The 25,536-nt window shown below is 47.4% G+C and overlaps 1 protein-coding gene across 2 annotated transcripts in view; it reads left to right on the top strand.

The window, feature by feature from the left end:
- Positions 1-20,805, top strand: part of CCDC180 (coiled-coil domain containing 180) — a 55,922-nt gene extending 35,117 nt beyond the window's left edge. For both annotated transcript variants that reach the window (XM_066367611.1, XM_066367610.1), the window contains exons 22-38: positions 2,210-2,356; positions 3,161-3,305; positions 3,488-3,604; positions 5,328-5,426; positions 5,645-5,755; positions 7,919-8,091; positions 8,341-8,396; positions 8,511-8,586; positions 9,034-9,144; positions 12,124-12,190; positions 12,966-13,107; positions 14,548-14,708; positions 15,597-15,734; positions 16,507-16,618; positions 18,484-18,589; positions 19,302-19,437; positions 20,610-20,805. In XM_066367611.1, coding sequence (XP_066223708.1) covers positions 2,210-2,356; positions 3,161-3,305; positions 3,488-3,604; positions 5,328-5,426; positions 5,645-5,755; positions 7,919-8,091; positions 8,341-8,396; positions 8,511-8,586; positions 9,034-9,144; positions 12,124-12,190; positions 12,966-13,107; positions 14,548-14,708; positions 15,597-15,734; positions 16,507-16,618; positions 18,484-18,589; positions 19,302-19,437; positions 20,610-20,762 — 2,050 coding nt within the window. In that variant the 3' untranslated portion in view covers positions 20,763-20,805. The remainder of the gene's footprint in view (positions 1-2,209; positions 2,357-3,160; positions 3,306-3,487; positions 3,605-5,327; positions 5,427-5,644; positions 5,756-7,918; positions 8,092-8,340; positions 8,397-8,510; positions 8,587-9,033; positions 9,145-12,123; positions 12,191-12,965; positions 13,108-14,547; positions 14,709-15,596; positions 15,735-16,506; positions 16,619-18,483; positions 18,590-19,301; positions 19,438-20,609) is intronic.
- Positions 20,806-25,536: the final 4,731 nt, after the last annotated feature.

The raw sequence follows: 25,536 nt of genomic DNA, 5'->3' as shown, positions 1-25,536 counted from the left end.
AAATGAAACAAATATGACAAAATTAAATTTGTTTTGACATTATCATTTATTGATATATGCTTCAAGCCCCAATATGCTTTTTTTCTGTTTTTTACAGAGACAGAGTCAGAGAGAGGGATAGACAGGGACAGAGAGATGAGAAGCATCAATCATTAGTTTTTCGTTGCGCATTGCGGCACCTTAGTTGTTCATTGATTGCTTTCTCATATGTGCCTTCATTGCGGGCCTTTAGCAGACCGAGTAACCCCTTGCTCGAGCCAGTGACCTTGGGTCCAAGCTGGTGAGCTTTGCTCAAACCAGATGAACCCGCGCTCAAGCTGGCAACCTCGGGGTCTTGAACCTGGGTCCTCGGCATCCCAGTCCGATGCTCTATCCACTGCGCCACCACGTGGTCAAGCTATTCTAACATTAAAAAACATTTTTATGTTACATTTTTTGAGTTATGCTTTTTAGAATTTGTAAAAAAGAGGGGTTAAAATAAAAAAGACAAAAAAGTTATATATATATACATACATATATATATGTATGTGTGTATGTGTGTGTGTATATATACACACACACACACTTAGTAAGATTTAGTAAATTTGGCAGGTCCCGGCGTGAATGTGTTTTTCATTCTTGTGTTTATGAGAAACATGAGCCTGATGTGTCCTAGCAATTTCTTCAGTGTTTGGGCATATATTTGAAAGGCAAACTCTCATTTCCTCGTCAATACATTGAAGAATTCCTCTCTTTTTACTCTTAATTGTGTTGAGTGCAGAAAACCCCCACCATACATATCATCTTAACTTTACACCAAACAAAGGATAGAAGAAACTTGCCTCCAGTCTTTCCGGGGAACGTGGGGGGTAGTGTAAACAATCCAGCACCACAGTTTAACAGCCTCTTGCAACCTAATCAGGCAGTGAGGTGGAGGGTTGGGCAGACTGTCAGCTTACAGCCAATTCCCCACACTTCTGTCCCCCAAAAATCTAAACTCCAAAAACCCTGTTTGGTTTTTGGTCCCCAACAGGCACATATTTCTCTGGAATACCATAGGGCACACCTGGAAATCTTCTAGGACGCACCAGTACACCCTGGCACACACTTTGAGAACCACTGCTCTAGGGCCTGGGGGCTGTAGGCAGGGGTACAGGTGAGGGTGGGTGAACAGCGAGAGAGAGACAAGGGCATTTGCAGTCAGAGTGCAGGGATGCGAACGACATGACCCAAAATGTCCGTGATGGGAAAGACCGCTTCCATCCAGCACAGGTGGGAATAGTGTTCCCGCAGGAGTCCCGGGGCTGGGAGGCAGGAAGGTGGGAGGTGGAAGAATTCCCCTGACAGGAAGGAGCACTGGCCTAGCTCAAGGCAGGGCCATGCTCAGGGCAGAGCAAGCGGTTCCAGGAGGAAGGTCATTCAGGGCTTTGCAACAGATGCTCTTGTGTGCTCAGGGAGGCCTCACAGGTGTCTGTACAGTGCTCAGGCACCCCGGAGGCAGCTGGTCAGGTGGACTCGGGTGTGGGGAGAAAGCCTGCAGGGCACTCTTTCAGAAGAGCAGGAAGCAGGAGCTATGTTGTTGAGAGTCAGAGAGAGCGTGCTGCAGGGAAGATGAGGCCTAGGAGGATCTGGGGATTCTTTTCCCTATTTGGTGGCAGGGGCCAGGGAAGGAGAAAATGCCCTCTGCTCCAGCACACGGAGTTCCACAGTGTCCTGCACACACCGGCATGTTGAACTTTCTTCTAATGCAGGGGTCCCCAAACTACAGCCCGCAGGCCGCATGCGGCCCCCTGAGGCCATTTATCCAGCCCCCGCCGCACTTCTGGAAGGGGCACCTCTTTCATTGGTGGTCAGTGAGAGGAGCATAGTTCCCATTGAAATACTGGTCAGTTTGTTGATTTAAATTTACTTGTTCTTTATTTTAAATATTGTATTTGTTCCTGTTTTTTGTTTTTTGGGTTTTTTTACTTTAAAATAAGATATGTGCAGTGTGCATAGGGATTTGTTCATAGTTTTTTTTTATAGTCCGGCCCTCCAACGGTCTGAGGGACAGTAAACTGGCCCCCTGTATAAAAAGTTTGGGGACCCCTGTTCTAATGGCTCTTTTTCTGCACAGAGAAGGCAAGCAGTGGTTCTGGCGGTCCCACTGGGCACAGCAGTGGAGCTCAAGCAGCCTCCCAGGTTGCCCTCCACGCCCAGGCCGCCACTCTGCCCCTCCTCTGTCCCCCAGGCTGGCCAGTCTCAGCAGCACACTGCACCAGGAGCTGTTTAGCTACGTCGATGTCATCCAGGTGTCCCTGCGCAGCTTCCGCCAGTACCTGGAAGAGAGCCTGGGCAAGCTTCGCTACACCAACGTCGAGTTCATCAAACACTGCAGGTGGGACCCGCACCCGGGGCCTCTCCGGGCCACCGGGCTTTCTCTGTTGAGAGTTGGTCGCGTCCCACTCGCCCAATTTTTTTTTTTTTTTTCTGACAGAAACAGAGAGAAACAGATAGAAGCAGACAGACAGGAAGGGAAAGAAATGAGAAGCATCAATTCTTTGTTGCAGCTCCTTAGCTGTTCATCAGTTTCTTCCCCCTGAAATTTTTATCGTGACAAAATATACATAACATGAAATGATCCATCTTAACCATTTTTAAGAGTACAGTTCAGGGGCAGTGAGTGCATTCACAGTGCTGGGCTGCCATTCCCACCATCCGTCTCCAGAACCGTTTCATCTTCCCAAACTGAAACTCTGCACCCGTTGAACACTAACTCCCACTCTCCTCTGCCCCAGCCGCTGGCCACCACCACACTATTTTCTACCTCTACGAATTTGACTACTTCAGGTATCTCAGTATAAGTGGAGTCACAGAAAGTTTTTCCTTTTGTGTGTCTGGCTTATTTCACTTAACAGAATGACTGCAGCGTTCATCCATGTGGTAGCATGTGTCAGAGTGTCATTCATTATTCCTTAAGGCTGCGTACGATTCCATTGTGGATATATACTACATTTTGTTTATCCATTCATCCTTTGATGGACATTTGGGTTGTTTTTCTGCTTCTGTCCCTGGACTACTTGCGTTCATTTTACCTTGATCTTGTACTTTTAATCTAAAGCCTTGTCAACCACAGTATTTGGAATGAATGGAAAGTCTCAGGTCTGACCACTGGCTTTAATTTCACCCCAATTATTTTCAGATTGTTTTCAGAGGGAGGCAACTTTTCTTGTGAAGAAATTGACTTTCTAAGTAATCGACTAGAGAGGGAAGCCTCCCGGATAGAGTCTGTTGAAAACTCAATCATGATCAACATGGAGAAGATGGAGAGCGAGTACCTGGACCAGGTAGGTCCAGTACCTGGACCCCACCCTTGGCCTCCAGCCGGGCTCCCAAGACATCTGATTGTAAGATCAGCAGGGCCAGTCAAGCCCCCTTTCCGACCATTAATCGAGCCTGGCCCCCTCTGCTTCCGAAACCGAAAAGTTCCAGTTAACCCCCCTCCTTTATTGTTTCTATTTCTTTACAGGCCAATGATTTCATCAACAAGTTTGAAAGTAAATTCCATAACCTGTCTACGGACCTGATTTTCATAGAGAAAATCCAGCGGTTTATGACATACCTGCAAGTGCGTATCAAGTGTGAGGTAAGGCCAACTGATTCTCCACCTGCAGGGGGGCTACAACACCCCCGGACGGACGTCAGCACCAGCCTAGAAACGGGGCATACCGGTGTAGTCTCTGCCCGTGGGAAGACAGATGAAATTGTCATAGCTTCTAACATTCACTGAGTTCTTCTGCACCATGTGTCCTGCTGACTGACTTATTTTGATTAGCCATGTTAGTGCTCACAAGAACTGTGGAAGGCGAGTACTGTTTTTAATCCTCATTTTTAGAGCTAAAGAAACATGCAGATAGGAAGTAAGTGACTCCGTCAAGAACACAGAGCTCGGCCCTGGCTGGTTGGCTCAGTGGTAGAGCGTCGCCCTGGCGTGGAGGAGTCCCAGGTTCGATTCCTGGCCAGGGCACACAGGAGAAGCACCCATCTGCTTCTCCACCCCTCCCCCTCTCCTTCCTCTCTGTCTCTCTCTTCCCTTCCCGCAGCCAAGGCTCCACTGGAGCAGAGTTGGCCCGGGCGCTGAGGATGGCTCTGTGGCCTATGCTAGAATGGCTCTGGTTGCAACAGAGCGACACTCCAGATGGGCAGAGCATCGCCCCCTAGTGGGCGTGCCGGGTGGGTCCTGGTCAGGCGCATGCGGGAGTCTGTCTGACTGCTTCCCCGTTTCCAACTTCAGAAAAATACAAAAAAAAAAAAAAAAAAAAAAAGAACACAGAGCTCTTAAATGGTATAGTGGAAATGTGAATCCAAGTCAAAGACCTAAAATAAACAGCCTCGCTGTACACCTCAAGCAACTAGGAAAAGAAGAACAAACCACACCCAAAGTTAGCAGAATAAAGGAAATAAAAGTCAGAGTAAAGGTCTGATCAGAAATAAATGAAACAGGTTCTAGAAAAAAGCAGAAAAGATCAATGAAGCTAAGAGCTGGTTTTTTGAAGATAAACAAAATTGACAAACCTTTACCTAGGCTAAGAAAAAGAGAAAAAACTCAAATAAAATCATAAATACAAGAGAAAACATTGCAACTGATCCCACAGAAATACAAAGTATCATAAGAGACTACTATGACCAATTATATGACAAGTTGGATAACCTACAAGAAATGGATAAATTCCTAGAAACATACCTATGCCCTCAACCAGTTCTGTGAGTCATCAGTTTTATTTATAACCTTATCTATTTGACAGTTTTAAAAAATCTTTTAAATTTACATTAAGTTTCAGACCCTGGCCAGTTGACACAGTGGTAGAGCATCGGCCTGGTTATCTGGAAATCCCCGGTTTGATTCCCAGTCAGAGCACACAGGAGAAGCGACCATCTGCTTCTCCATCCCCCCCTCCTACTTCTCTCTCTCTCTCTTTTTCTCTCTCTCTTCCCCTCCAGTAGCCATGGCTCTCTTTGCTCGGTCAGTCGAGGTGGCCTCAGACGCCCAGGGTGGCTTTGTGGCCTCCACCTCAAGCACTAAAAGAATGGCTCAGTTGCTGAGCAATGGAGCAATGTCCCCAGATGGGCAGAGCATCACCCTCTAGTGAGCTTGCCAGGTGGATCCTGGTTGGGGGCAAGCAGGAATCTGTCTCTCTGCCTCTCCTCCCTCATAAAAAAATTATATTAAGTTTCTGATAAGATTGTGCACACCCCCGTTTCATCTTTCCAGTATTTAATTCATCTTTCAGATAATATGTTTTGCTGAACATTTTCCTAATCAAAATAAGTATTCTAAAAACAAATCTTGGAACCTCTGGTTTTCCTAGGTAGCAAAATCCAATTTGCAAACGGAGGGATTAAATTCTTCCCTGGAACAGCTTCAAAGCAAAGTAGAAATGTGTCGAAACTCAAAGGGAGATAGAAAGGTAAGCGCTCAGTAAAGATGCATCCTGCTAGAATCATAAACTGGAAATAAACTTCTGTGTGTGGTCAGTGGCCTAAGAGAGTCTCCATGCCCCCAGGGCCCTGCCAGTGAGGGGCCTTCATCAACCCAGAGGCAACCTCTCCAGCCAGCCCCCATTCCTGAGATGCTGATGGGATTAGCTCGCCCTCCTGTGGCTTTCTTCTTCCATGTTCTCACTAGGTAGTGACTACAGAAGACCTCCTTGGCCTTGTCCAAACCTGGAAAGAAAAACTGAGCCAGAGGATTCAGTACCTCAACTGCGGGCTGGACGGCGTGTCCATGGTTTTTACTGTGAGGAACGGAATGGGGCGGCGGGGAAGGGCGGGCGAGCTCCTGGGCTGGACGGAGTGTCCATGGTTTTTACTGTGAGGAATGGAATGGGGCGGCGGGGAAGGGCGGGCGAGCTCCTGGGCTGGACGCATGGTTTTTACTGTGAGGAACGGAATGGGGCGGCGGGGAAGGGCGGGCGAGCTCCTGGGCTGGACGCATGGTTTTTACTGTGAGGAACGGAATAGGGTGGCGGGGAAGGGCGGGCGAGCTCCTGGGTCTGGGCTCCTGGATGCCTGCAGGGCTCCCCAGAGCCTGAGGGAAGAGGGGGCTCCCAGGCTCCTGCTCGACACCAGGACTACTGGGGTGCCTTGGAAAGGCCACAGGCTATGGAGTCAGATCTGGGTTCAAGTCCGAGCTGGGCTGCTTCCCTGCGTTGGTCTGTTAGAGACCCCTCACCTCCTGGCCCCAGCTTCTCTCCTCCATCAGGTCCCTCAGCTCACTTCACCCAGCGGCTCTCAGGGCAGCCTGACCGCTCAGCCTGCCTCTCCCACCCTGCCATGAGCAGTCGCCAGCTTCTCCCCACTCACCCCTCCTCGACTCTCGCCCACCTGGCTGCCCTTATCTTCTCACTCCCTTACCCGGTCCAGTCCCTGAACCCCAGCCAGACCAAAAGCTAGACAAGGCCCATCTGAACGTGTCACTCTCCTGCCCTCTGGGTAAAACCCAGACCCTTTCAGCAGACTTTATGCAGCAGCCTCTGCAGTCCCCCTCCATGGCCTCTTCATTTCTCTGGGTAAAACCCGGACCCTTTCAGCAGACCTGTGCAGCAGCCTCTGCAGTCCCCCTCCATGGCCTCTTCATTTCTCTGGGTAAAACCCGGATCCTTTCAGCAGACCTGTGCAGCAGCCTCTGCAGTCCTCCTCCATGGCCTCTTCATTTCTCTGGGTAAAACCCGGACCCTTTCAGCAGACCTATGCAGCAGCCTCTGCAGTCCCCCTCCATGGCCTCTTCATTTCTCTGAGTAGAACCCGGACCCTTTCAGCAGACCTGTGCAGCAGCCTCTGCAGTCCCCCTCCATGGCCTCTTCATTTCTCTGGTCTCAAGATGTCACTTTGCCCTAGGCCTTCTGGTTCCCCTGGACTGGTCAGGGTGTCCTGGCCCCAGTGGCCCCTCAGTTTTCCCCGTGAGCCCACAGACTATCCAGTGAGGTCTCTATGTTAGGGCCACCTCCCTTTGACTGTATGCCCTACCATGGCAGAAGAGCCTGTATCTCCCTCCCCCCACACTTATTCCTTCACACCGGGGTTTGAACACCAGAGGCTCTCAACCCACTTCAAGTGGTGGTGGTAGGAGGGAGGGCTATAGTACCAATGGCAGCATAAACAGACACCCCTGGAGTTCTGCTGGTCCCCCTCAGGCCGGGCTCTCACTGCCACGGTTTGAACCAGTCCTTCCTTCTGCGGGGAGGCTCGCCCTGCCGTGCCCCCAACACCACACGCGCACTGTTCCACCTCCACTGCTCCTGCTGAGGTGGGTCTCAGGAGTCCAGCTGCGGCCCCTCCCTCGTATAGTCCTCTGTGGAGCCACAGCTCGGAATAAAACAGGGAGCAGCCTCACTAAGCACTCGCCGCGAACCAGCACTCTGACCCTTTCTCTGGGGTCCAACTCGAGGGAGAGTTGGCTCCTCACTCATCCACATAGTCATTCATTCATTTGTCCACTGATCAAAAACATTGCCTGGGTACATTATAGGCCAGCCTTATAGGTCCATGACCCTCACAAAAGACACTGGAACTTTTCCTTTACAATACTGGTCCCATTGTGACCAAACATTTATTGGTAGATGTGCATATGAAATGTCTATCTCTCTGACTAGACTTTAAGGTCCATGAGGCCAAGGGTCACATGTGACCTCTTCAGCCCCTGTCCCAGGACCTAGGCAGAGCCTTGAAGAGAGCAGGCACTCGGGGGACATTGCTGAAGGTTCGCATGCATGCATGAATATGATTATGGCATGCACCATTGCCATTTTATAGAAGGGAAACAGAGGCTCGGAGAGGTCAGGCGGCTGGCTTCCAGCCCCGGCACCCGAGCAGAGCAGTGCTAGAATGTGCACCCGGCCTGCCTGCTTCCCTGGCACCTGGGCGAGGCCCACTCACTTGGGCGCTTCTCTCTGGACTGCAGAACAGCCTCTTGACCAACGTGGAGGTAAAGAGTGACATCCAGGTATCTTCAGAAGCTCTTGAAGAGGAAGCTAAGGTAGACAGGGGCGCTCCCGAGTCCTTTGCCCAGCCAAGCCGCATGGGGAAGCCCCTGATCGAAGACCCAGCTGTGGAGGTGGTCAAGAAGATTCTGGCGTGAGTGGCTGTGGGGTGCACAGTGGGGTCCAGAACAGGCTCTGCGGTTCCCCTGTGAGCCCACCCCTGGAAGCCTGCGAGCTTAAGCAGGGGACCTCTCCTCTTAGAGCCTCAGTCTCCTCCTCTAAAATGGGGCTCATAATAGGATGGTGTCATGTAGTGTTGTGTGCTAACGGGCTGTGCTGGTGCTTGGCTTGAGCTGTCCTCATGGTCACTGAGAAAAGCTCACATCCTTTCCTTTGGTTTCAGACCTCAGGACTCAAAATGCTCAGTCCCCGCATGTGACAAAGTTCGATCACAGACAGGTAGAGGCAGATAAACCTGCGGGTCTCAGGGCAGCGATGGGGAAGCCAGTGGTGCTGTCTGGCCCATCCTCACCGTGGTCCTCTGCTCTTGTTCTGGGCCATTGTCACCCAAAGGCTTGAAGCGACACCGGAACCAGGGAGAACAATCCGTGAAGGCCTTGTCCAGTGGCAATGCTGACTCGGCAGGGAGGTAGGGGTGGGCTACCCAGGATCTACTCTTCTCAGACCCCCACTCTGTCCCAAATATTGCATGAGACTTACTTACACTAAAAAATTATTCATTGCTTATATAAAATTCAAGTTTAACTGAGCATATTGTAATTTTATTTAAAATCTGGCAAGCCCACTTGTGGCTTAACCTGGTTTTGGGGGGGGGCTCACCACAGGGTAGCAAGGATACAAAGTTTTAGGCCCAAGCACCTCTCCCCTTTCCCCCTTCTCAGTGGCCTTGGGTGGGTTTTAGCGGTAGGGCTTCATCCCCACAGTAAGGTTGTCTCCAGAACTGTTGAGGAGTAGAGAGGCATCTTGAAGGATTTAGCCCCAAACATGGGAATCAAGTTACCCACAGGCAGGTCTAGTGCCTCTAACAACTCAGGTGGGGCTCCCAAAGGTTCACATATGCCGTGTCTGTCCTCAGTCCCCAGAACACTGGCCTGCCTCTGTCTCACAGCATCACACGGTTCCCCAAGCCCAACAGAATGGACAAAAAGTACCAGTTGCCCTGGGACAAGCCACCTCCTCATGCTGAGTAAGTGACAACACTTCTTCCTTTAACTCCATTTTAACATGTGTTCTCCACCTCGGGGCAGCTAAACCTGAGTCAGTTGAGGAGAAAATGGGAGTAAGGGACAGAGCTGCAGGGATTGGTGAAGGGACAGGGAAGGGCCAAGGTCAGTTTGTCTCAGCTCATTTTACCTGAATTTGATGAGATGTATTTTCACCAAAATTTCACATTTTTCAAAGTAGGTATTTTGGCATAGCAGGGCAGCAGACCCCTTGGAGTTTGGGTTTTGTTTTATTTTTAAATGCTTTCATCTCCTTGCCCCCATTCCTCTTTTCCTTTCATTTCAGTTATTAAAACAAAATATATTCTACTTATAGCTATATTTCAAGCAAACTAGCAAAATTTCAACTTCAAAGAATTGAAAGCACTAAGAGAGAGTCTAGCACTGGCTGGTTGGCTAAGCAGTAGAGCATCAGCCCGGCGTGTGGAAGTCCCAGATTTGATTCCTGGTCAGGGCACATAGGAGAAGTGACTATCTGCTTCTCCACCCCTCCCCCTCCTCTCTCTCTCTCTCTCTCTTTCTCTCTCTCTTTCTCTTTCTCTCTTTCCCTTCTGCAGCCATGGCTCGAATAGTTTGAGCAAGTTGGCCCCAGGCACTGAGGATGGGCCTCACCTCAGGTGCTAAAATAGCTCAGTTGCTGAGCAACAGAGCAGTGGCTCCAGACAGGGGTTGCTGGGTGGATCCTGGTCAGGGCACATGCAGGAGTCTGTCTCTCTGCCTCCCTGCTTCTCACTTAATAATAATAATAATAATAATAATTAATAATAATAAGTCTACCAGTGGTTCCCCTTCCCCTTAATCAGACGCCCCACCATCGCAGCGCTCCATATCAAGTCTTTCAGCCCCACTGTTCTTATCACTTGGGCTTTGTGAACATACAAAGAAGGGTGGCTTTTCCATCAGGTGGCCCAGAAGTTGTGTCCAAATCAGCAGCTAGACACTTCCTCGCCCTACACATCCAAAGACATTTCACTTCGTTAAACCTTAACTGTATCTCAGTTTCATATAATTCTGTCATGTTATCCCATATGTAGATTTATGTAACCATCACCACAATCCAAAACCAGAACAGTTTCGTCGTCATCAAAATCTCCTCCTGCTCCATCTCTATAGTCACATCCAACCCCCTCCATCGCCAGCAATAGCCCTGAGTAACAACTAATCTGTTTTCCGTCCCTATAATTTTGTCACTTAGAGAATGTCATATAAATGTTCTCATCCAGTATATGACCTTTTCAGAGTGGCTTTTTGCAATTAACATAATGCTCTTGAGATCCATCGAAGCTGTCACATGTATCAATTATCAAAGTTGTCACGTGTATCAATTATTCATTCTTTCATGTGGCTGAATGGTATGGATGATATCCATGATGTGGAGGCACCATGGCTCTTTAGTGATTAAAAAAAAAAATCATAGGCTAAACAAAAAAAATAAATTGAGAATTTATTAAATCGCTGAAAGGAAGACTTTCCTGGCAAAACACAATGGTTAATTGCTCAGAAAATAGAATCAGACTGGTCATGTTTTGATCTCCACATTGGGAGTTCTCCACAAGCCTCAGTCTTCCCCTTTGCACAGTGGGTAGAAAAGAACCCTCCTCTTAGAGCTGTGGAGAGGAGCGAGAGAGTTCCCATGTGTCACCCATGGGCCTCCTTATAGTAATACAGGATTGTTACACTGAGAAGCACTAGATGAAATCACAATGAAAATTATGGAAATTTATTAAAGTTTCCAAATAAATTTTTAAAGTTCTGTGGGTTAAAGTGCAATGAAAAATTAGATAACCACCAGCCAAGAGACAACAACAGTAAATAAGGACAACAAAGAAAAAAGACCACTTTTAAAAATTGGCTCCCTCCTCCCTCAAATTTCTAAAGAACCCTTGAGAACACAGTAGGGTAAGAGGAGATTTGAAGAGAACATGCCCAAAGGAGGAGATAAAATTGGAACAAACACGTGGAGAAAATACTCACTGGAATGCAAAGAAGTGAAAGGGAAAGACGGTCATTCATATTTCGCCTGAGCTTAATCAAGGTAGAGATAGATTTTAGTGGAAGTCCCCAGTTTATCAAGGGGGTGGGAGATGGTCCTTCCTGAGCACTGAAGGCGGGAGGTGTTAAAGAAAAAATTATTCTGACTCTTGTTAAAACAGTAAGGAAGACTTTGTTCCAGACCAGGGGTTGGGAACCTATGGCTTGCAAGCCAGATGTGGCTCTTTTGATGGCTGCATCTGGCTCACAGACAAATCTTTAATAAAAAAAAATAGTAACATTAAAAATATAAAACATTCTCATGTATTACAATCCATTCATTTCCTACCGCTTATGTTCATGGTTGCAGGTGGCTGGAGCCAATCACAGCTGTCCTCCGGGACAACACCAAATTTTTATTGGATAATGCGTAATGTACACGGGTCGTTGTATGGCTCTCATGGAATTACATTTTAAAATATGTGGCGTTCATGGCTCTCTCAGTCAAAAAGTTTCCCAACCCCTGTTCCAGACTATTGCATTAGGTGTCAAGAGTGTTGCAATAGGGGAGTGATGGCGCTCAAATCAGAATATAACAAGGACAGTGGGGACTTATAGCCAATGTGCAGAGTGAGGAGGGGCAGTGGATGGAAAATTCAAGGGTACTGGGATTCTTGCTAACCCTACTTAACAGGATTCTAGCTGTAGGCTGGCCAGGGTGATCAGCGATCAAGGGTAGGGGATTGTCTCTAAACTGACTTAGCAGAATGCTTGCTGAAACAGACCCGGCAGGCAAGCGACAATGCCCACCGATGAGGCCTAGTTGAAAAGCAGGCTCAGGGGAGCCGAGCCTGTCTATAAAGTTTGGTCAAGGAGAGAATCCTCAGAATGTTCTGTCCATTTGGCTTTCTCCACACCGTTTAGTGTGATTAGACTCTGCCTCCCAGGGACCTGTCTGGTGTATCTTGCAGGGACTTTAAAGGGATCATCCTGACCCTCCTCTGGGAGACCAACGAGCATCTGATGAGCATCGTGGAGGTGAGAGTGCAGCCCCAGACCTCTGCCTTTCCCTCTGCTAGCCGCTGGCCAGAAGTCCCAGGCTGTCTCTGCCTCCTGCATTCTGCTGATCGTGGCCCTGTGGGTGAAACTGAGGAAGAGGGATTGCAGCCCCCGTGACCATGGCTACCCAGCTAAACCTCAGTCATTCATTTATCCATTTATCCAGCCATCAAACATTTTTTGGACACTAATTGTATGTCAGGTACTGGGTGTGCCCAGAGGAACAAGCCTGTCTCTGTCCCTGAGACCTGTGCCCAGCAGGAGAGTGACAGACATGGCGGCACCACAGGGAGACAGGAGGGGCCATGTGAGCCAGCACCTGGGTGGTCCTCCAACAAGAGCTACTCAGTACTATCGCAGCACACTCTGCACAGGGGTGTCTGTGCATTTTCCTGTCTGCCTCCCTCTGAGCTGTGAGTTCTTAGAATAGGGGCTTCGGATCATCCATATTAGTGGCCACAGCCTGTATCCAGCTTGGGGCTCCCTAGTATGCTTTCAATCTGGTCATGGAAAGGAGATCCATTTTGGTCCTGAAGGATAAATAGAATTTTGCTGGTCACTCACTTGTGCCTTGCACAGCCCTGTGACATGGGCAGTGGTGAAGAGGACAGACAAGCAGGAAGAACGTCACCAGCATAGGGGACAGCAGGAGAGAAGGCTCGGAGGTGTAGAGAGCAGGGTGGAGGATGCCAGGAGCATAGACTAGAGTCCCGTGTGAAGGTCCATGCCCACACACTGTAACCCTCTCTTGAAGGAGTTTTACCGTAAAGAGAAGCGCCCAGTCACCAGGCCTGACTGCATGTATGATACCTTCGAGCAGTGCGCGGAGAACATCAGCAAGAAGATCCTGGAGTACCAGAGCCAGACGGATGACTACCACAATTCCTGCCTCATCGGTGGGTGTGGCGGCCACGGGCAGGTTCCAGGGGTGGGGGTGGGGGGCATGGGGCCACTGATTGCACTAGACTTGGGCCTTCCAGTCTGGATATTACCCCTCTGATCCAGAAGTCACCAGGTGAAGCAGAGAGCCTATCTATGAAAAGTCAACATCTTAGAATTAGGTAAAAACCTTGATCAGATTTAACTAGAGGAAATGACAATGCTTCCCCCCACCAAAGGTCCCCTTTCCTTGAGAAACATGGTGATTTTTATAACTAAAAATGTTTTTGTTCATTGTATAGATATTTTTGACAGCTTTATTGAGATATTCACACACACACAATTCATTTATTTGAAGTGCACAATTCAATGGGTTTAGTATAGTCTCAGGGTTGTGCCACCATCACCACTGTCAGGTTCAGCACCCCCTGTCCCTCCCTCACTTCTGGAGCCCTACACAACTCATCCGCCTTCTGTCTCTACAGAGCTTCCTGTTCTGGACTTTCATATGAATGAATCATTTAGTATGTGGTGTTTTGTGACTGGATCCTTTCATTTTGCATGATGTTTTAAAGGTTCATCCGTGTTGCAGCGTGTATCAACACTTCATTCCTTTTAATGGCTGAATCATGTCCCATTTTCTGCATGTACCACATTTTGTTTATCTATTTATTCAGTGATGGACATTTGGAGAATAGGAGAATAGGGACATGAACACAGGGAGGTGAAGGAGCTGTGAAAACATGACCATTGCCCCCCCCCCTTTTGTCCATTTCTCCATATTTCTCTGCATCTTTGTCCACAGCCATGTGTGTTTTATGCAGTTATACGTCATAATTACTCCTCTGGTAAGTCAGAGAATTTGGTGGCCCGTTACAGGCCGACTGTGTTGGGTGAGAGGCGACATGGATAGAAGAGGGAGAGGACTAGGGGACAGTCCTAATTGGAAAAATAAATAATAGAAATTTAAAAATTATAAATGGCTTTACAAACATTATTTTCTGGTGGAGATGAAATCAGTGAACTGGAAGGTAAATCCAAAGAAAATATCCAAAGTGCAACATGAAAAACAGATGAAAATCAGGAAGAAAGGTGAAGAGATGTGGAGGAAAGAGCAGGTCTAACATGGAGCTATTTAGAGGCCCAAAGAGAGAGGAAGGAGACTGAGTCAGGGCAATACTCGAAGAGATAATGGAATAGATAACTGTTAAAGACACAATGTATTTTAGATGAGCTGAAAAGTCCTGCAGAGTATAGAATGCCTTTGAACTTGATTAATCCAGTATTTTCTATACTAGTTGGATCACAGCACCCCTTTTGATGAAATAGCTACTACCACATTGAACACCAAGCCTTTCTCTTTGGGAAATTGCTTTGGGTTTTGGCTGGAAAAATCACCTCAGCAATTTGGCTCTGCTCTGTCCTCTCCCCTGGTCCCCCACCCCCAATGTCTACAGAATTACGAGTCCAGATAAAGAGTTTTGAGGCGCTCCTGCCCCAGGTGTGTTGGCTGGTGATGGAAAATTTCAAGGAGCAGAACTGGAACAGATTTTGCACCTCCTTCAAAGAGATCCAGGAACAGTACTGGGATCGTCAGCGGCAACTGGAGAAAGAGAAGGTGGGTCCAAGGACCAGCCCTTCCTCTCCAGGACCAGGGGCTCTGGGGGTTCAGAAATGGATGGAGGGCATAGGAAGAACTGAGTCCCAGGAAGGCACTGGACTGGGCTTGGGATTGTGGATGGGGGCTGAGGGACACTAGGCATCAGAGAAATAGAGTGGAGGCTATGGCTTCTTCACAGAAGGCATTCAGTAAACTCCTTGTTGAACTTAATGGGTGGGTCAGCTGGGTTCTGTGTGGCCATTGTCACTGAGATCAGCAATGACTGTCTACCTGGTCCTTGCAGCCATGGAATGTGGATACTGTTCGTTTCATTGGACCAAAGCCCTGACTGTGCTGGACAGATACCCAGCTTGCCCTCTCCCTGCCCTCAGAGTGGGCTCCAGCTGTGCCCTATCTTGCCTTCTCTGCCCATGCATGGCCATTCATACACCCTGGTCAGAGCACACATCAGGCTGGCCATTGCCATAATTCACAGAGAACATAGGCCAGGAGTCAGGAACCTATGGCTCGCGAGCCAGATGTGGCTCTTTTGATGGCTGCATCTGGCTCGCAGACAAATCTTTAATAAAAAAAAATGTTAAAAATATAAAACATTCTCATGTATTACAGTCCATTCATTTCCTACCACTCATGTTCATGGTTGCAGGTGGCTGGAGCCAATCACAGCTGTCCTCCGGGACAACACCAAATTTTTATTGGATAATGTGTAACGTACATGGGTCATTGTATGGCTCTCATGGAATTACATTTTAAAATATGTGGCGTTCGTGGCTCTCTCAGCCAAAAAGTTTCCCGACCCTGACATAGGCCAATGACTTTTTGACCCTGACCTCAAAACTGTGTGGTTGAAATCACTGCTGATTCTTGGATTTTTTTTAATTGAAGGATAAAAATGCCCAGAGCCTCCACCCAAACCTTGGACACCCTGCACATTTACAAGAAATGGAATCTCTATGTCTAGTGGAAAAGAAAAGACAGGAGGGTTTGGATGTCATGATCAAGGCAACCAGGGAGAAGCTGGAGGTCAGTGGTGCCATTGACTCCCAAGTCCAGGGCTGAGGGCTCTCTGCCCTCCAGAGAGATTCCCAGCTGACAGCCCACCACCGGCACCGAGCATGGCTTTCTGCCAGCTCCCTGGCCAAACTGGGGGACGGGAGTGGGCAGGGTTTATAGGTGAAGATGGTCATTAGGGCTGTTTTAACTTGCATTTTTTAATTTCTAAAGTAATTATAAAATTACTAATGAGAACTTTATTTCAAGATCCATGTCTAGTTTTATTTGTTCTTTGGTGAATTGTTCCTTGGTCATTTCTGAATCATTTCCTATCTTCAAACCAAGTCACCTCTTGGAAGAGGCCTCCTGGCTGAGGGCCAATGCCAATTAACTTGGATACAGCTGACACATGGCTTTGGTCTTATGTTACCAGCTGACTCCTCAAATCCTCCCTCAGCCTGCTTTTTATTTTTTTAAGTGAGAGGAGGGGCGACAGAGAAACAGACTCCTACATGAACCCTGAGCGGGATCCACCTGGCAACCCCCCCCCCATTGGGGCTGGTACTCAAACCAGTTGAGCCACTGGCTACGAGAGAGGAAAAGGGGGAGAAGGGGGTGAGGGAGGAGGAGAGAAGAAAAGAAATTGGTCGCTCCTCATGTGTGCTGTGACCGGGGATCAAACCCGGTATGTCCACACACTGAGCCGATGCTCTGTCCACTGAACCAACCAGCCAGGGCCTCAGCCTGCTTTCAGAGGCCAGTTCCTCTGCCTCCAGCCCTGGGCTCCTCGTGTTTCCTCCAGGAAACTACCAGGAAGTATGCCCGGCTTTTCATAGCCAGCTTGGCCACCTTCACTGAGAAGTTCCTGCTGCAGTTGGATGAAGTGGTCACCATAGATGATGTCCAGGTTGCAAGTAAGTGGCACGACCCCTTTGTGTCCTCGCCCCAGGGAGTTGGTGAGGCATAGGCTGATGGGCCTGGGTGGGAGGTTTGCTTCCCCCCAACTCCACCAGAATGAAAACAGATTCTCCACTAAGTGTCTATTTTTTAAATTAAAAAAGTAAAATCTGCCTGACCAGGAGGTGGCACAGGGAATAGAGCATTGGCTTGGGACGCTGAGGACCCAGGTTCAAAACCCTGAGGCTTGAGCACAGGCTCACCAGCTTGAGCACAGGGTTGCCAGCTTGAGCGTGGGATCATAGACATGTCTCCAAGGTCGCTGGCTTAAGCAAGGGGTCATTTGCTTGGCTGGAGCCCCACGGTCAAGGTACATATGAGAAAGCAATCAATGAACAACTGAAGTGCCGTAACTGAATTGATGCTTCTCATCTCTCTCCCTTCCTGTGTGTCCCTGTCTGTCTCCCTCTCTCTTTCTCTTTAAAAAAAAAGAAAAATCTCAAATGGGTCAAAAATTACATGTAGAAAATGAAACTCTGCTAGTTAATATTTTTATAAACCTGGGCTAGGAACAGCTTTCCTAAGTTTGAGCCGACAGCCAAAAACCATGAAGTAAATGGCTGGTGCTTCTCCGTGGCCAGAACAAAAACAAGGGAAAACGCTGAGAGATAGAAAGACAAACCACAAAGCAGAACAATATTCCTAATAGCCTAAAGATCACAGAGCGGCCTACTATCCCTGTGGTACAAAGAACCCTGCCAGGTTAAACCTGTACAGAGAGACAAAGGACAAGCACATGCATTTCAACAGAGAAGTCATTTATGGGGCCAGGAAATATGAAAGGTGCTTGAGTTTACTGGTGATGAAAAATGCTAATATGAACAATATGAAGATTTCACTTTTCACCAACAACCTTGCAAAGCTTTTAAGTAGAGTGGCCACCAGCCCTGGTGAGAATGTGAGGCAGCCAGCCCAAAGGCCACAGAGACCTTGGAGAAGTGTACTGTTTGACATTACTCTCTTGGAGAACCTTCTGTCAGTACCTGTTAAAATTCTTAATGTGCACACCTTTGACCTCGCAGTTGTTACCCTAGGGATTTATCCAGCAGAAATATTTGCACAACTTTTCAAGGATATATTTTAAAGCATAGTCATCACAGCACTAAAATTGCAAAGAGCTGGAAATAATACTAAATTCTGGCCTAAACAGTACAACGAATACTGTTCAGCTTTAAAGTGGGGTTAGTAAGTCTCTGTGCTAACGTGGAAAGGTAGGAAGGAATACTGTTATGTGAAAGCACAAGTTGATAGTCAATACTTATCTATGATACCATTTTCAAAAACCACACGCACAATATAAACATGCATACTCATATATATGGAACTGAATCTGCACGAGAGAGGCAGAGAAAGACAGAGACAGGTTCCAGACTGTTGACAATGATCACCTCTGGTGGCTGGGATTATGAGAGACTTCTAAAATCTTTTATTTCTCCAGGTTAGTTGATGCTTAAAGTTTTTATAATGTGCATCTTACTTTTATAGCTATAGAAAGACTCAAATCATATCTTAAATGTTATCCATTTATCGCTAACCTATTAAGTAATTAAATTATTTTGGTAACATTTTTATTACAAAGACAATAAAGATTTGTTATAGTAAAATAAAAGATTCAATATGAATTACAAAGAAAGTTACGAGTAGAGCCTCGTATCTGGTGCATTCAGCTTCTCTGTGAGAGGAGGCCCTGCCTCCTACCGGGGACTCCAAGTGGGGAGAAGAGAATAAGCCCTTATTTCTCTATACGTCAGGTCAGGGGGTGGGCCCCTTGATCTCAGGCTGTGGTGAGGTCACAGTCAATAACCTGTCTCTTGCCTGCCAGAGATGGAGCCCCCCAAACAGAAATTATCAATCCTCATTCGGAGGAAACTCGCCGGGCTCTCCCTGGAAGAAGAGAGTGAGAAGCCTCTGACTGAACGGGGGAGCAGGTGAGAGCCAAGACCGGCAGGCATACCATGAATGGCTGTATTTGCTGGGGGCAGTACAGCCGAATAACACACCTGGTACCCTGGAAAAGGCATTATGTTCTATGCCTGTTTCCTCATCTATGAACTAGGCATGGCAGCCCACCTTACATGGTGTTATGAAGAGAAAGTTAAATGAGACGGGAGTGCCCCTGGCATATACTGAGAACTCAGTGGCTGTTAGGACCCACAAAGGGGCCCACAGAGGAAAGGAGGGCGGTCCCAGTATGAGGCATATTCTCAGGTCGCTAGTGGCACCATGAATGTATGATGACAGCTATCAAAATGCTTGTCCCTGTGTCCCAAGAACGTGACCCTGGAAGAAGTAAGGCAGTGGATTTCCCAGTTAAGTTCTTAGCAGTGGCTTTTACAGCACACTGGAAAACATGGAGCAGGCACCGGTGACTGCCACCAGGCTGGCCAACTGATGGGGAAACGGAGGCCCAGAAATGAGTAGCAACTAGAGGCATTCCTCTTCCACACGCAGAACCCACGACTGTATATTCATGTGGATCGAAACAGTATGAAAATACAAAAAGGAATTGAAGAAGCTTAAGGGTTTTTCTTTTAAGACATACATTTAAGTAAATGCTAATCTTTTCCACCAGGGTTAGTGGGTGCACTGTTAATGATGAAGCCAAACCTATGGGGTGTTTACATGCAAGTTTATTTGTAGGACATGGCCTGGAATCAAACCCACTGAACTAACCATCCAAACCAAGATTCTCCTCCGGAAAACGTCATCATTCATCACCAGCAAAACAACGCTGGGCCACCTGGCTGCTATGGAAGCCCGAGATGCTGTCTACCTGGTGAGTGGAGCGGGTGCTGGGATAGGCGTGTCCAAGGGAGCGCAGGGCAGGAGGGAGCTTCCCATCACAGGTGGCCTGACAGTTAGCCATGGAGCAGATGATACATGTCAGGGTGCCCCAGAGCACAGTGTCAACACTCAGGACAGCCCGTGTCCTCGTACACAAGCATGTGAGCCACTAATCCTGTCCAGTTGCAATGACAGTGTGGGTCTGATGGCATGAGCCCCACTGCTGCGGGAGCCCAGCAGAGGGACTCCTCACCCAGATTGGGGAGGAGGGGTGAGTAAAGGCCTTCCAGAGGAGTAACTGAGTCAGAGCAAGGGGACAGAGTTAGAGGCACGGAGGCCCTGGGTGCAGTGGGTGGAACAGTTGACAGTTTCTGTTCTCAGCATGAGGCATCTCATTGAATCCCTGTGACAATCCCATAGTGAAGGTAGAATTACTTCTACATTGTTACTGATGAGGACACTGAGGCTTAAAGAAAGTGCCCCCTCTATGCCACTACGGAGGAGCAGGGGTAGGCTTAGAATCCAAGTGCCTGTTAAACTCCCATGGGTCTGCCTGAACGAGAGGTTATACCCAGAGGCCACTGGTGGGACCTGTAAGCTCTGAAGATATGTGGACCTTTGGTCCTGGGTCCCAGAGAGTAATCTTTTTCTGCCCAATATAGGCTGACCCTGATTTTGGGAAAGCCTACAGTGCCCAGGGCCTCCCCTCACCCAGCCACCTTGCCAAGTCCCAGGCAGAGGGAACGGCTCTGCCTGCTGAGTTCAGCAAGGGATTGAGGCCTAGAGGGTTCCGCCACCCAAGGAAGCCAGGACCCCTAAGCCCCCTAAGCCTGGGGAGACCACAGTGGGGGGCAGCAGTTAGGAGGACATGCAAAGTCCATAGTCTAGTAGATGGGGGTCCTAGTCCCTGCTTAGTTTCTTTCTAGCTGGGTGACCCCAGACAAGGCTCAGTCTGAGCCTCAGTTTCCCCATCTATAAAACAAGATCAACAATCAGACCTGCCCAGTTGGTTGTTGGGCAAATACATGAGAAATGACTTATGGAACTCTTGCCAGTGCCTGGGGTGAGTTAAAAGCTACCGGTCAGCAGTTTACAGTGTTCTATGAGGGCACAGAGTCTAGAAACCCTTCCTCATATGGGTTCCTGCTGCCTCCTTGCTCCTAGAAATATTTAGCATCATTTGAAGAGAAGTTAAAGGAGATCCAGGACTTCAACATGGTGCAGGTAAAGGAGGTCCAGCGCTGGAAGGACAGCTGGAAGCGCTCTGTGCACACCATCCAGAGCCTGTACGCTGACATCCTCGGCTCATCCAAATAAAGGCTCCTTTTGTATGGATTCTTTCTCGATCCCTCTATCTGTCCATCCATCTGTCAGGCTGGCCGGCCATCCATCCATCCCTTTATCACTCCCTGCTCTGTGCCCAGCAGTGTAGATTTCTTAGTGACCAGAGCACAGCGTGGTCCTTGCCCACATGGACGTCAGTTCCAATGAAGATGACTGAGGTGAAAGGAGGAGTTCCACGTGGTTAGCAGGGATGCTGGGTAACAGGAATAGGCTGGTTGGCTCAGTGGTAGAGCGTCGGCCTGGCGTGCGGGAGTCCCAGGTTCGATTCCCGGCCAGGGCACACAGGAGAAGCGCCCATCTGCTTCTCCACCCCTCCCCCTCTCCTTCCTCTCTGTCTCTCTTTTCCCCTCCCGCAACCAAGGCTCCACTGGAGCAAAGTTTGCCCGGGCTCTGGGGATGGCTCTGTGGCCTCTGCCTCAGGCGCTAGAATGGCTCTGATTGCGGCAGAGCGATGCCCCAAGATGGGCAGAGCATCGCCCCCTGGTGGGCATGCCGGGTGGATCCTGGTTGGGCGCATGCGGGACTCTGACTGCCTCCCCATTTCCAGCTTCAGAAAAATACAAACAAACAAACAAACAAACAAAAAAAAAAACGGTGACCAGTACTTCAAAGGGAATAACTTCCAAAAGTCAGGTTTGGCACTTCCTCTTGGAAAATGAAATAATTAAATCTTCTGGAAAATAGTATATTTTACATTTAACAAAATGTGGGTTATAACTGCAAGCATGCCCTGATTCCTAGAACCAGCAAAGAATTAATCCAGTGTTGATTGGGTATCTGCCTGGCAGCTTGCCTGACCAAATGACAGCCTCTTGGAAAATATCTTCTAGGCCTCCTTAATTTTCCTAAGGGCCTCATTACTCCTCTGAGACTCCGATTGTTCTCTCTGGAAACCTCCATCCTGCTGTCTTCCTTGTCACCTTTTTTTATTTTCACCCGCTAAGCGACCCGACCATTTGTCAGTAGCTTTCTGTGTCACTTGGACAGGCTGCTCACATTCCTTCCGCAATGTCATGCACTCCTGTCTCGTTTACATGGTTGGCATGTGGACTTTGCCTCAGCTCACATTTTCACATGCTTCCTCTCTTTTAATGACACATGAGGTAGGCTCCTATATGCTTAATGTGGTTTCTTTCCACTGCCTTTTCCTTCTGTCACCCCAGCATCTAATGCAGTATGAATTTTGTACCAGCTGATTGATGAACTATTAGGGACTCAGTAATACTAGTTGGTTGCCTTGCTTAAAGTGACAGTTACCCTACCTTCATGCCCCACAACTGGTCCCTTAACCAGCTGACAACTCAATATCTTCATTTGTGGAATCATCCTAACATCCAGGCCTTGTCCAAGGCTGAGCTGTGTAAATGACTCACACGCCGAGACGGGGCAGAGGCAACCTCTTGAACAGCCACGACCCTCCCCTGTTGCTTCTATGACCTCTCTCACAATATCACTTTCAGCTTTTGTTATTCCCTGTTTTCCAGCGTTCTGCGGCTGTGTGGCCTCTACAGCTTTATGGATCAGTCTCTCCTGGGGATTAGCCCCTTTCAGCTGACTCACCTTGGAAGCCTTTGTGGGCCGATTAGAGAGTTTCGCTTGATCAGCACATCCTTTTCTGTACCACAGCCTGGATGTTAGTAGGGCTCTGACCACTTCTCCCTTTTGTTCTTCGTTTTGTTTTGTTTTGTTTCTCCTTACTCAGTTAAAACAAATGCAATTGTCTAGAAATTTCTCTGCATTTTGTTTGTGAGGCAGTAGTAGATAGGAGAGGGAGTGATTGGTGATATTAATGATTAACCAGAAGTAGATCTGCCCAAAAGATCCCTTTGTAAAGGATCTGTTTTTCCCGACCTTATAAGCAAACAGTCCCAGTGAGGCTGGGTTTCATCCACAGATACAACTTTGAACATATTGTTTAGCTTTAAGAAGGAGTTAAAATTATTATTGCTAAAATTATTTGTGATTAAAGAACTCAGAGGGGGAAAAAAGAATAAAATCTAAACTCTTTTCAATTTGTGCACAAGGGAGATTAGACACAGACTCACGTCCTAAATCCTCCACCTTAGGCATGTTTGAGGTGCTCTAGGAGCTTAGCTAAAGGAGGAACCACTTTCCCGTGAGGGCTTCAGGGACGGTTTCTCAGCACAGGAATTACTCGAGACACTGAATAATGCGACAGCCAAGTCCCTGAGGCTCATCTGCTGGTACACGAGGTAACAGAAATGAGAGTTTGGGTTTGGGTTTTCTTTATGAAGACTGTATACAGAAGAAACAGACGAGTTCATATGGGAAGTGAGCTGAGGGCAACCAGAGGTCTCTAACATTGCCTCTAAATTTTGGAGGGTGGAAGAGGCGTTGGTGAAGCTGCCTATGGCAGCTGTGAAGTCCAAGAGGCCCCAAGAGGGAGGATGAGTCTCTTTCTTAGCTGTATAGCAAACACAAAAATCTATCGGGTAAGATAAAAACAAAGTGAGAGACAGGTTCTTAGAACATGATTGTTGTCTCCTCTTCACTGTAAACGGCACTTGCTGAACTGAGAGAAGCAGGGAAGGATCAGAAATTCAACTCAGCTAATAGCTTTGATCCTGTCTGCCTTGTACAGGTGTTTTGGTGTTTGTGTTCAATGTGGCTCTCCCCAAATGAACAGACTCCCCAGGTGTGGACAAAAATGTATGGAGTGCTTTCGATGGAGGTTTCATACTTGAAATATTTCCACCTTTCTCAGCCCAGGATCAGCTGGCAACAAGTTCATCTTCCTTCTTCACATCTGGGCCTTGATTTGCACTTCAGGAGAGGTTAGCATGAAAAGGGAATGCAAAAGTTTCTCTGAAATCACATATCCAATTTTGTATCTCTGTGTTACTTTCACATATTCTGACCTCCTTCCCCAGCAAAAGGTAAGAACCATTGTGTTAACAAGTAACCAGTTTGTGTCATCTCCAACATCCTTTAATTCCCCTGAAATCCAGTTATATTCAGGACATAGGACTTGAACTCCCTGGGCCTTGGACCATTCCCAAAGGAAATAAAAACAACTTTCTAACCTGTCCTCGCTATGTCAGCTACCCTGGAACTTCTGAGAAACATCTGATATGTCTTCTTTATTATTATTATTCATTTTAGAGAGGAGAGAGAGTGGGGGGGGAGAGAGAGAGAGAGAGAGAGAGAGAGAAAGAGAAAGGGGGGAGGAGCAGGAAGCATCAACTCCCATATGTGCCTTGACCAGAAAAGTGCAGGGTTTTGAACTGGCGACCTCAGTGTTCCAGGTCAATGCTTTATCCACTGCACCACCACAGGTCAGGCCATCTGATATGTCTTATTAAAAATATATATCTAGAATGGATGCTTTACTCAAGAATATATATAAAGGGCCAATAAACATGAGAAAATGCTCAGTGTCGTTAGTCATGGGGAAAATGCCAATTCCAACCTCAATGTGACATCTCTATATATCCCCTGGAATGTGTAAAATTAAATAGATGGACAATACTAAGCACTAGAGAGGGCCTGGAACTGGACCGCTCATATGTTGCTGGGAAGGTAAGGGGGAGGGGTGTCCAAAATGGGGCAGCCACTTTAGAGAAGAGTTTGATAGTGCCTATAAAGTTAGGCATGTACTTACATAATAAATAGCAATTCTACTTCCAAGTCTTTTTTCAAGAAAAAATAGGACTACACAAAGATCTGCATGTGATTGTTTATAGCAGCTTTATTCATAATAGCCCCAATTTGGAAACAACACAACTCTGTATCTAATGTGAACATATAAACAAATTGTGATATACCCATGCATACAACAAGCAGATTACTAATATATGTGACAACATGGGTGACTCTAAAAAGCATAATGTGAAAGAAGCCAGAGACAAAAGACTACATACTGTATCGTTCCATTTACAGGGCGTCCTCGGGTTATGACAGTCTTGACATACAATATTTCGAGTTTATGATGCTCACTCCCATAAAAACTTTAAAAAATTGAGACATGTGTGTTTCAGCTTACACCATTAGTGTCATACTTAAGGATTACGTGGGCAAACTATACTGCTCACAAAAATTAGGGGTATTTCAAAATGAATATGGTTGCTCATGGCAGAAAAATACATAGTAATGCAGCATGTTTGTGTTTTTATGTTCTAGATTATGATTTTACAACTATATCAGGATAGGTAAGTGACTTAGGCTAAACAGTGGTTGGCAAACTCCTTAGTCAACAGAGCCAAATATCAACAGTACAACGATTGAAATTTTTTTGAGAGCCAAATTTTTTAAACTTAAACTATATAGGTAGGTACATTGTTATTAACTTAATTAGGGTACTCCTAAGCTGGCCTTTGTACCCTGTTGGGCGGATAAAATGTATTATGCTCACTTTGTTAAAGATAACACGAGGAGGCAGTCGCCCAGGTGATATTAATGTGTGTTGGAGATCGTTGTAACCTGGGGCTTGGTTTTGGGATTAAGCCTTTCCCACCCTTTTTGATGTGGGGCGGTACAATCCTATCATGCCTCAGAGAAGTGACTTTGTATTAGAGACTACCCTATTTTGTATATTGGATTAAGGGTTGTGAAGCTACACTATAAAATGGGGGCAGAACGGGACTTGGCTCTTGGTTCCTGAGGTTAGCATGAGAGAGCGGAGAGAGTAGAGCCAGCAGCTAAAGAAGGCCACGTGGAGGAGGCCAGGAGAAGCAGCCAAGATGGCGGAGTACTGAGTGAGATGCCAGTCTGTGTAGAGTTTGTATCT

This window comes from Saccopteryx leptura, chromosome 2 (assembly GCF_036850995.1).
Source record: "Saccopteryx leptura isolate mSacLep1 chromosome 2, mSacLep1_pri_phased_curated, whole genome shotgun sequence".
Classification (NCBI taxonomy): Eukaryota; Metazoa; Chordata; class Mammalia; order Chiroptera; family Emballonuridae; genus Saccopteryx; species Saccopteryx leptura.
The sequence above is the reverse complement of the archived record's forward strand: the minus strand, read 5'-3'. Positions and strand labels throughout refer to the sequence as shown.